Below are 12,462 nucleotides of genomic sequence, written 5' to 3' on the forward strand. Positions count from 1 at the left end.
CACTGCTTGTCTGTTTTCATCTCACAACACGGCATCACAGCAACGAATCACAGCTACTTTTTCCTTTATTTTATAACAGAAGTTCCAGTTTGTGTATTTGTTTTGTGCAGGTTCATAACAGTGATCATAATTTTATAAAAATTGGTCCTGATACTGCTTTCAAATATTGGTGAGGTCACTAATATATCAAACATTTAGATTATGACATAAATAAAGGTTTTCTCCATTGTTTAGATGGTGCGGTGCCAGTAGTGGAAGAAGTAGTAGGTTCCACTTTCTAGAGAGCAGAGGTTAGACTTGTACTTTTGCTTTGTGATCTATAAATCATAACCCAAAAAAATCAAGGCACACTGTTTTGCAAAAATTAAAAAAGCCTTTAATAATTGAGCTTAGCGCCTTCATGTTTCAGCTCTAAGTCTTTATCGGGGCATTTAAAAGCAAGTAACAGCTCAGCGCAGATATATTAAGGCTGGTGTCAGCTGCCTGGCAATCTAAGTAAAACTATTCATCACAGGCGCAGCACACGCCCTCTTTTTTGGCTTTTATATGCCCTGATGAAGACACATAGACGCTAAGCCCATTTATTAAAGGCTTTTTAATTTTTGCAAAGCCTTGGATTTTTTTTTTTTTTTGTTATGATTTAGTGATCATAAAAGCAAAGAAGAAGTTTAACCTCTGTTTGCTGGTTTCATGAAATTGCCTTGAATCCAAAGAGCACCTGTTTTTTGATATTTGTGAAGCGGCACTCCTAAACCAATTTGGCATTTGCTATTCCACTTTCAAACAAGTAAACTGTAAATGGTCTTGCATTTCTATAGCGCAACACTTGAAGGTCACTTTGCAACACATTCACCCCTTCAAACACACATTCATACACTGATGGCCGAGGCTGCCAACCTGCTCAGGAGCAGTTTGGGATTCAGTATCTTGCTCAAGGTGTGCAGCAGCTCCAGCAGGCAATCAAACCGGGGACCTTTCGATTACTGGACGACCCACGACCCAAGTAAAAAGTACAATATTTTCCCTTGAAATATCTTAGGATTAAAGGAGCACTTTGTGAGATAGTGACACAATTTAAGTAACAAAAAAAGGAAGAAACAAAAGTGTTGACGTTATTTCAGAGAGCTCTACTGAGTTTAGCATGCTAACCAGCTAGCCTCGGCCCAAATGTGACTGGTGGCAGAAACGGAAGCAAAGAAGAGGAGAAGCCGCTGTGATGTACGGTCGTCAAATGAAAGGTGGAAAAAACCTGTGACGGGGCAATGTTTGTAAAGTTCTGTCATATTTGTTACAGCCCTCATGTTGGACGATGTGAGGTTCCGCCAGAGTTCAGCGCCTCACTTCAGGGTTTGCTCTGTTTAAAATCTGTGGTCACTCTTTCTTCATCAAACTCAAAACTCATGACCAGAAACATCCTGTAGTTGTGTCACTACAGCTACACCAAAGCCTTTTCATTTTAAGTATCTGACCATGGGGGTTTTACAGTTGGTGTGATGTGGCCTGGTGTACAGTGAGTGAAAAGCAACGCATGGAGCAAGACTGCATAAATGTTTTTTGTTAATTTTATGTTCCATTTATCACTTAAATGATTGCACCAAAGGAGAAAAACTGTAATTTGTAAAGACTCCTGACATAATTCCTCCTCACCGCTGTGATTCATTACAAAAGAAATGCTACCATAGAGGCGCTCACATTTCTCTCCCTTTCATCAGCAGCTAAGAGGATAGAGGATAATCACAAGCGCCCTCTTTGCTTTAGAGGAAGATTTAGGAGACAGCAGAAGCTTAACATCTTCTCTACACATCACTTGACTAAATCTGAATGCACACACACACACACGCAAAGATGTACCACCTGGTAGAGGCCCTGTTCCCTGCAGTGTCTTACCCTCCGGCTCTGTTGCCCTTCATGTGACTTAGAGCTGGCATGCAGACAGGTAGACAGACAGATCTGGCGTAAAGCAGAGGAAGGCTGATCGATTCCCCGCAGGGGCCTGCAGCGCCTCGCTGGGAAGAGGACGCCTGTGAGAAAAAAAAAAAAAAAAAACCAGGACAAGCTGTGGGAGAAGGAGCGTGGCCATTTATGTGGACTTACACCTTTAGCTGGCTGGGAAGCGATATCTCCCAGTGTTTCCTGCCAGAGCTGGACACTATCTCTGCACTGCAGGAATCTGAAAATCAAAATCTGCTTCATGCCTCCAGCTCTCCTTAAATATAGCAGTTTGTGTGTCAGTGTCAAGTTTTTTTCTGTGTGCACTCACGTCCAAGGTAGCTGTCATACCCCCTGCACTCGCACACACACAGACGCCCACATACCCTTGTCACCTTTTGCTAGTCACTCTAAATGCAAATGGAGGTGATCATTGGAGACAGGCCCGGCTGCCGGAGAGATGAGGTTGTCATTTAAGGGGAGTGCCGGCGACACTCTGAAATTACCAATTACACACCTCGTTCATGCCAGTGTTGGCTTCGAGAACATGAGAGAGACGGAGGGGGAGAAAGAGGTGAGGGAGGACATGAGGGGAAGATGGAGGGAATGATGGAAAGACATCAGCATCAGCTTAATTTCCAAACCTCCTTCACTTGCATGTCTGTAGTGATGAAGACAGTAATATTCTGTCAGACAACTGTACCTGGAGTGTTGCTCATAAAGCTGCGTAAGCTCGTAATGAGCACATTGTGAGTGCAGATAATTAGAACTGGAGCAGGATATAATATGATTCTCAGAACAAATCCTCCAAAGGGCAACTGAGAGGCCCTAATGGGCTATACGGCTAATGTGTTTGCTAAGCATCACAGTACACAAGTGTTTCTGATCACTCTCTAAGTTATCTCCATTATGAAGCTGCAGGCGGGTGTACGGAGGCACGCTGCTGCCACGACGGGAAGAAAATAGATCAGTACCACATCATAAAGTGAAAAATGTATCGTTGTGACAAGAAGTTATATTTCATGTTATTATGAGATATTTTTGCAAACTTCACTTCACATGTTCAAACTTCACATTTGTTATAACAACATAGAATTTTTCTTGCACCGACAAGAAAAGTTATAACGTGATGACTTGTTATAAAATGTTTCATGTTACGAGATATTTTCACATTACAACAAGAAATAATCCTGTTATATTATCACGTCATGTGACAAACAATACAAATTTAACACATTATAACAAGAAACATGTTAAATATCTGCTAACACAAGACATTTTATTGTTGTTCCGAAATAAAAACGCAACACGTTTTAACAACAAACTTGTCACAACAATATCCTTTTGTTCTTGCAGCAATGTAAGGTGTTCCATTTTACAACATTTAATAACACATTGTAACAAACCTCTCACAACAATGTGATATTTTTCTTGCACTAACATGTAATGCTGCATGTCATAATGTGCCAGTTTAGCTTTTTAAAATATTTCACATGAGCAAGTTTATTTTCATGTTATTGCAAGATATTTTTGAGGAAAAACAAACGTAACTCATTATTGGAACAAAACTCTTATAGCAAAATGTGACTTTCTTGAATTAATGTTTTCATGTTATAACCTGATCATTAATTGTTAGAAAATGTTCCACATCACAAAAAAATACTATATTGTTATATCATCACGTTATAATGTTAACATTATAAAAAGGTACGTTTTATGTTTCAGTTACCGTATTTGTCGTTGTTATCATTCTTGTCATAATGTGATCAGTTTGTATAAAGGTTGTTACAATGATAAACTTCTCATGTACAGCTTGATCCTGACCTGTTTGTCTTTCTTTTCCTGGCTCGACAGCAACAGGCGGCCGTGTAGATGCAAAAAATAATAGACACTGAAAAGTCTGTTTTAAAACAAAGGCATTTATTGCGAAAAATGCACTTGACATGAAAAAACAATCAAATTAGCCACGGGTCATCAGTACAAGACGATGTATAATGATCACATGGTAGAGAGCGCTGGGCACGGCCAGTGCAGAGCATGACTTCAATGGCACAAAAGGCCTATAAATATTCTGCACAATATAGAATTATATATATACTTTCTTTTTTTTTCTTTTTCTGTTTCGCTCGCTTCAACCCAGACTCAGTCCCGATGAGGCGTTCACGCCACACCAACCTTTTTCATAAAGGTCCTTTTTTTTATGTAAAGAGCTACATACAGAGGCCCCCCCATCCCCTCGCACACACACGCACACACACACATACACACACACACACACACACACAAGTATCCATAGGAACGAATATGGCCGACATCTAATTCAAGATGGCAGGGTGAGTGCTCAGGCTTCCTGGAAGAACAAAAAAAAAGGGAGTGGACACTGATATTCATATCCCAATGAAACTATTGGATGTGCAATAGTTTGTATTATGTCATGTTTGCGTCCAGTGGGAATCACTGCCGCTCTTCATGTCTGGTTCTTGTTATTCAAGCCGTCAAATGAGCTCCCGAGTTGTATTTACAACCAGGAAGCTGAGCCGAAAAGACAAGCTTACATCACGAGGACAAAAAAACAAAAAAAACAAAAACATAGCATGAAAACATTTGTTCAAGATATCTGATGTAAAGTGACCACTGTGCAGTGGTTTCATTCCTGATGTTTCGACTGTTGTAAACTCTTCTCCACCTCCTCACAGCATCAACCTCATGCAAAAAAAACCAAACAAAACAAAAACAAAAACAAAACAACAAGACACAAATGAGGACTTGTGCTTAAGTCTGACTCGGTAGAAATGAAGAGTCATCTAGTGCAGCGGGTGCACGAACAGAAAAAGGAAACCTTGCTCAGGGTTTTTTTTTTGTTGGGGGGGGGTTCTGGGATCTGCTGGTTTTTGTCATTAAGCCGTGAGAAACAACCAGCAGGCTCATCATTTTGATAAGAAAGTAACAAAGAGACTAAAGACGGGCTGCTCTGCCTGATAAGAATATGTTTGTGTGTGTTTGTGTGTGTGTGTGTGTGTGTGTGTGTGTGTGTGTGTGTGTGTGGGGGGGGGGGGGGGGGGGGGGGGGGGGGGGGGGGGGTTCATTTGTAGGCACTAGGGTTTGACTGACAGATTTTGAAGGCCAATGCAGACATTTTTGGACTGAAGCTTCCACTAATATCTTCTGCCAAACTTTGACATTTAGTTTTTTAGCACTTTTTTTCCTTACTTTTCTGAACTAGAACACTTTATTAAAGGATGCAGAAATATCATAGTCTGGTTGTGTGAAATAGGACAGAATAATTAGACAGAACTGGTCAATTGAAAAATTAAATATGTAATAAGGATCGTATTCAGGACTGAAAAGTGATATATGTCAGTCTAGCCGTAGTCTTTTATGTGTGTGTCTGAGTGTGCGACTTCCAGCTGTGATGTGCTGGCAGAAAAAAAAAACCCTTAATCTAGTGTTTTTGGTTTCATCTGTCACCCCAGATGGACGGGATTACCCAGACTGCACTGCCAGCATGATGATCGCAGAACACGCTTCTCTCTGTCACGAGTGTGTGTTCAATTTTCTTCACAGGATTCTTTTCCTCACAATCTAAAAACACATCATGAGCACACGTTTGTTGTGCTTTTGTCTCGCCAATGACAGCTCACATCTACTTCCAGTTTAAGGCCAACATGAAAACATTTAAAAATTGCTTGTTTGCTTGCTTTAATTTGACGCCTACACATTGTTTTTTTTTTTGTTTTTTTTTTACATTTTCACTAAACGAAAAGAAAAGATCTGTCACGTAAGAAGTTAACATGACCGTTAACTAGGGAATAACGGGGTGAGAGGAAACGTGCGCCGGGGAACGGTGTCTTTGAGTCTGAATTGTTTGTCTTGTGCTTGTTTTCTGCACTTCTGTCTGTGGAGAGCCTGTTGCAGAGTCTCACATCTCGACTGTTTCCTCTGCAGTCACATCACATGGGAATGAGAAGTGACAGAAGTTTCCACCTGTTCTGGCGCTGCGGCGTTTTGTTGACTCTCAGGCGCTTTTCATTGAAAGAGCGCAACAAAACAATACAATTCTCTGGCTGGAATTGAGTTTTTGTTGTTTATACCCATGTGACATTCGCGGGGTATACCAAAGAGACTTGAGTGGGCTTAGCCAATGGCAGACTATCGCCTGGTTATGACCCTATCAGACATTTGTGTGCTCAGCCAATGAGTGAGCTTCACCCAGTCACATGGCCAGTTTGTTTGTGCTTCATTCTGACCCAAGCAGTTGAGGAAAACTGTTCATGCCCTTTAACTTCCGCTCATACATGACCAGTATTAAAGCAACATTATGTAGGCCAACTATTCTACTTTAAAAAAAGCTAATGGCATAAACAGAAGCTGATTTGAGGTGGGATGAGGAGGGATGCCATGACAGCTGCTATCTACAGAGATGTGTAACCCTTTAACGCCCTTTAACAGATAGAAATGTTTTAGCTCTGATGTCCTCCAGCTAACAGCTAACTGCTGCTAGCTGTAGCTACCACTCAGTTAGCTCAGTTAGCTATGTAGCTAGCTGACTGCTTGGAGAACCAGATTTAAAGTTTTGGCAACTGTTTTGCTTAATAAATGCTGCATGAGAGACGTCGAGCTGGACTTGCTGCTGCTGGGCTAGTAAGTAACATTAGCTAGCTTGCTAAATTATATATCTCTTGTTGTTGCACTGATTTGATGTTGGCTGTGTTTGAAAATAACCTGCTAGTTTTTGATCCTAAGCTAAGTCAGCCCATTTCAACATTTCAACATTGTCATGATGCTGTGGGACTTAGTTTGTAGTTAGCATCTGGGAGTGGATTCACAACTGTGGTGTCGCGCTCAGAAACTCTGGGGGCGCCTGCATAACGTTGCTTTAAAATCCTGCCGACCTCTCACACGTAAACACATTTACACACACACACACACACACACACACACACACACACACACACACACACACACAGTTAGTGAGTCAAGCTCTAAGTTTCGCTGTGCTTCTATCTCCAGAAACAGAGAACAAAGGTAGATGGTTGTGGCTGGATGTAAACTAGACAAGCCTGGATCCACACTCAGGACATAGAGATTCACAGAGCGGACTGTACACTCACTGAAGCCGTACAAAAATACTCGATAAAGGTCGACGATATCAGAGGACAAAAGGTGTTGTCAAAGGTTGGCAGTTGCGTGATGAGAAACGTGTGTCCCTGCCTTCTGATTGTGGGCTTTCTTCCCCTCGATCGTACATTCTTCCTTGAGGGATGAATCTGCACACGTTTGGTTTGACAATATTGCTGCAGTCATACAAAAACTCTCAAGGGTTTCTCAAGAAAAAGGCTGAGGAGGAGGAACTGATGGTATTGTACTTCCAATAGGAGATTTCCGACTATGTTAGTAATACATTTTTGGTTGGTTAGTTTAGGAAAAAAGGATTAAGATTTTGTTATTATTTTGTCCAACCAAAGAGGCTGGTGACTGAAGAAGGATGTGACGAGTAGCAACGGAAATCCCTTTTGTCAAATAAATAATAACTGAGTGTGTTAAAATACTGTATATGCAGATATATTGGAAGGTTGTATCAAATATTACCAAGTGCGTTCTTTGTTTCTATAATCCCACACAGAAGATAAAAAAACTTTGTCATTACAAATAAATTCTTAAGAGTTTCTTCCTACATTCAGCAAGCCAGTTTACGCAGTTCAACCCAGCTGTGGGAGATCTAAAAGGATACATTTAAATAAAAAAGGGTGTATAAATTTATGTAAGATTTATAAATAGAAAAAATTAATCACCTAATTCATATCTTGCACCATCAGTTTTTTAAATTAAAGTTCCTGTGACAGATCGTCACAGCATGACTAGTTTTGGACAACACAAACACCTAGTTTAACATACATAAAAAAACAATAATAATGCTACATGCATCGTTTTTTTTTAACATATATCCTGTTGATAAGAAACACATGAGCTTGTTGTCACAAACTAGACACGGAGATGTGCTTACAATGATCCTGGAGTGTACGCTCACACACTTCCCCCCGTCACCTGGCCGTAAATCGTCACTTCTCAAACAAAGAAAGCACCCGAATTCAAGTTCTGAGGTCTCAGTGGAAAGCAGAGCTAATGCTTTTTGTGCTAGTGTTTGCTGGTGGATGATGCCAAGGAGGAGAACTGGGAGGCAGGGTTTGTCTTTCTGTGCTCTCTGAGTCTGTGTGGTTTCAGTAGTCAACATCACGGAGTCTGGTGAAGCCCGTCCGACCTCAACGCTGTCCCCCGCGGAGGGACGAGCTGCCCTGCTTCCTCTGTGGCTGGCTGAAGCTTAGGCTAGCTTTCCTGTGTGTGTGTGTGTGTGTGTGTGTGTGTGTGTGTGTGTGAATTAGTTGAACTGATACAGGTTTTTAAAGATGGCTATCGAACTATTATTGAGGTTTAGTTTTCAATTGGATTATTCTTAAATCTATAATTCTGGTTTTCATGTTGATTAAGAATTTCTATTTGATAAATTGCCTCCAGCGATGTCACTCAGTGGCTCGGTTGCATTGTGGGTAATGTAGGCGCAGGGTTTTGAAAAGCTGTCCACTGGTCAAGCATTGTACTCCTATAATCCCAATCATGCTGTTATTCCACCTATTCTCTTCCCTTTTCAAAACCTGGCGCCTACATTACCCACAGGGCAATTCAGCCACTGAGTGTCATCACAGTAGGCATTTCATCACATTACATGCAGCTTCCTCTGAAACCACAAGAAGGCTTCATACTACACTCCAGTAGTGCTCCCTAAGACTTGTAAAAACAATTTAATGTATAAAATAGGTGAAGCTACCCTTTAAATCCAGAGACTTACATCAGGCTACACATAAAGCTGCTAACCCTTATTTAAAGTTTGGGTAACACTTTATAATAACAACCATTGACTAGTTGCTTTTTAGCATGCATATTAGTAGCATATTGGCTCTTTATAAGTCATAGTCTGATATGCACGCTAATAAGCTGGTAGTCATTGGTTAATACATCTCCCCTAATATGCAGTGTAACCATTTTGATAAGGCTTAACAGCTTCTTAAAGCAAGTTTCTTTTTGTTTATCTAAACCAATGTCAGTCCATCCCTGTGTGTGTGTATCTGTGTGTGTGTTTGAGTGTTTTGTGACTCAGAAACAGGAACAGTGTGCGTTCTTTTGTCCACTTTTTTCCAGTTCAGAAGCTCTCGACGAAGCTGCTGGGAAACAGGCCGGTCTGTCCCGTCCTCTGCAGGGTGCCTTTGTACCAACCGTCCTCCCTCTTCTTATGGACAAACACCACGTCCCCCTCCCGCAGCTCGATCTCTGCCTCGCTCTGGGGAGGGTAGGGCACCACCACACGATACCTGCCACACACACACACAGACACATAGACAGTTACAACACACACAAGGCTGTGGGGACGTCCCATCTAAATGAATTTGTGTTCGTGTGCCTACCTCTCTCTGGACAGAGGTTTAGGCTCAGGCCGGAGGACCATCAGAGCGCTGCCTGCACGTGTTGCCGGGGGCGACCTGGGGAAATTGGTATCCAGGGAGCCAGACTTCCTGTGCAGAGGCTCCAGCCCTATGGCCCCCATATCGCTCTCGATCGGACAGGAGCCGGCTCGCCCCTGTGATGCCATCGGACAGGAACCTGAGCGGGCGTGGTGGTGATGGTGGTGCGGGTGGTGGGCGAGATCGGTGGGGCCGGCCAGCGAGGGGTCGTGGGTGGGCGGGGAGGAGGGAGGTGAGCGAGGTTTTTTCTTGGCTGCCGCCCCCGACAGCAGCTTTAATAAACCTCCCGCTTTCCTCTCCTTCTGAGGACGGACAGAGCGAGGGGAAGGGGATAAGAGAGATGAAAGGGGTGAGGACGGAGACCCAGAGAGGAAAAAGACAACAAACAAACAGAGATGCTGGTGAGATTAACAGGAATATATGTTTCATAAGGCCTATCTTGAAAAGTGACATGTCGGTAATGAAAGCGTCTGTGTAAACAATACGTCTACAGAATATTTGCCAGCACAGAGCACAAACACCCTGCCTACCCATTCATCAAAAAACACATTTATGAAACAAATAGAAAAATATTTTCCTGTTGACTCCATATGACAGGTGGAATAAAACTGGTAACAAAAGCACATTTGTTTCATCGTGGACAGAGCGTAAACAAGGTGAGTCATTCTCCTTTTCAGTATTCACAGGGACAAAGTCTCACCCGGCCTACCGGAGGACAGCGACATTATCTTTTTATATGCTGCTGCTTCAGTGACATTTATGTTGAAAGGACACAAAAAGACATGTCCCCTGCAATTTCTGTAATTATCCACACACCACCCTCTGTTTAAAAAATGTTTGTGATGCACTCATAGTCCCTTTGTTTTTGAGTGTGAAGCTCAAGTATGTAGCTGGAGCCAGGAGACAACTAGCTTGCCTTAGAATAAAGACATGTCTATGTATTGACAAACAACAGTTCATATATCCACCTAGTACTTCTGAGCAGCATGTGATAACAAGACCCTGCAAAGTTTCTTTGCCAAGAAACGATTATGGTAAGTTACTTCCTTTGTACATTGTCAATTTGTGAGTTTCTGAGATGGTATGGCAGTTTTTTTTAAACTTACAGCAAGCATAAAAAGGCTGTCCCATTTAAAGACTTCTTTAAATGCATGGAATGTGGCCTTCCTTTCCATAGCCATGAAGGATCCAACCGTTGCATCTTTCGCAGCTCATCGTATCCAAAGATTCATTGCACGCTGGTGGTGGTTGAATTTGCTTTCAAATACAGGAGCGGTGCTTTGTGACACAGGGGTAAAAAAAAAAATTCCCCAACCACCAGACCCTCTCATTTAACTACGCTCTGTTCGGCCTTCGTGTCTAGGAAGGCGCAGCCCCCAATTTGAGACACAATGACTCAGGCAGAAATGCTCAAGGATGAGGAAATGTATATGAAAGCTCTATTCATGTTATGTTTGGTCTCGCTTGCCAAGTTCCGTCCTCACCCCTGACTTTCCTCCAGAAGTCACAGAGACAGCAGATCAACCTTAACGCACCGCTGCCACAAGTAAAAATGAAATAAATCTCTGGGTCAGAACATAGATGCAAACATTTGGGATAATGGGAGTGCACAGTGACGCAATGAGAGTGATTTCAATCCTTTCACTTGAGTCAAAATAGTGAGCTATTCCTTTAAACCAGCATTTACTGACACAGAAATTCAGAGTTCAGATTACAGAAGTATTTTGGGGGGGTTTCACAGTTTAAAAAAACCAAAGTGACAGTGTTGTTAGATTTGTGATGTCCTGCTGAATGGTTTTCAAAACTGAAAGACAGTTTCGGCCTGTTCATTTCATCCTACATGACAGTGTGTCATGCCGGTTATTCTGCATCAAGAGGACAGGTAGTTCAGCAATCACATCAAAATAAAGAGAGCTTGAGTCTTCTTCCTTTTTTTCCTGTTCACTAAAGGCTCAGCAGTGATGGGAGTAATTATCACTCCAACAATAAGTGTTCACAGGATGAATGCTGCTCGGTTATGATACATATTGTAAACCGACAGGTAGCCTTGCGAAGCGGCGAACTATACGATTCTACGAGCTGAAGGCACATGCACCGACTGTGCTGGTCTCAAGAACAAACAATAAAAGCAGATTCATGTTTTTCTCTTTTCCCATCTTTGATTATGGAGGAGCTGCACAATACTGTCCATGCAGATCAACTCTGCGTGATACCATGTGTGATTTGTGTGTTTTTCTCCATAGATCAATACAGAACATGCCTGAGCATGATTACATTTTTTTTTGTGGATGCATCCGTATCATCCCGTCTCCTCCTCAGCCATCTGTTTCCTTTATATGTGGGCTTCTGGATAAGGCGACATTGTGTTTGTTTTTTAAATTCATTTTCCATCAAACACTGTCTTTGCGACACAGTGATGGACAGTTGCCATGGTGCAGCATTGTGGTGTGAATATGGAAGTATAATATGAAACTCAGAATACACACTGTTCTGATATGGTTTATCTATACAAAGGCCTTGTGGTTTTATATTTAAATATGGATTACAGAGAGCACCAAGAGACGTGTTAAAATACACGCTGATTAAAAGCTGACATTGATAACTCAGTGACATCTAAACTACAGTAAACATTACAAATGTGATCAACATTTGTCAGTGGCAGTATGGGAAGCGTCTTCAGCCGCAGTGCATGCAGACCGCTTGGTGTGTCAGCACATGCCAGCACACAAACGGGTGTGAAAACAAGGAACTCATTTTAACTTAAATGAAAAAGTATCGAGCACAAAGGGCTGCAGAGCTGCTGCTGCAGACAAACACTGACTCTGTGACCATCAGCTTCTGTATACTTTGCTCCTCACTGCCCGAAACAACTCGATGATAGACCACAGCCCATGAGGGAAAACAGAACTTTTAAACAAGTGAGCTTTGCAGCACAATCATGGGGATCCTCACTCTCTGTAATTGAGAAGATTGACTGGTTACGACTGGATCTAGACTACGTTACCCTTTCCAGCGAGCA

At 42.0% G+C, this 12,462-nt stretch overlaps 1 protein-coding gene across 3 annotated transcripts in view; it reads right to left on the reverse strand.

Annotated features, from left to right (window-relative positions):
• Positions 1-3,828: 3,828 nt before the first annotated feature.
• The window catches only part of LOC115588257 (E3 ubiquitin-protein ligase SH3RF3), a 113,859-nt gene continuing 105,225 nt past the window's right edge, over positions 3,829-12,462 (reverse strand). For 2 of the 3 annotated variants that reach the window (XM_030428726.1, XM_030428724.1), the window contains 2 exons: positions 9,387-9,745; positions 3,829-9,293 (listed from right to left, as the gene is read on the reverse strand). In XM_030428726.1, the coding sequence (XP_030284586.1) occupies positions 9,125-9,293; positions 9,387-9,745 (528 nt within the window). In that variant the 3' untranslated portion in view covers positions 3,829-9,124. The remainder of the gene's footprint in view (positions 9,294-9,386; positions 9,746-12,462) is intronic. The other variant, XM_030428725.1, reaches the window with a different exon arrangement.

Source organism: Sparus aurata, chromosome 9 (genome assembly GCF_900880675.1).
Source record: "Sparus aurata chromosome 9, fSpaAur1.1, whole genome shotgun sequence".
Lineage (NCBI taxonomy): Eukaryota > Metazoa > Chordata > Actinopteri > Spariformes > Sparidae > Sparus > Sparus aurata.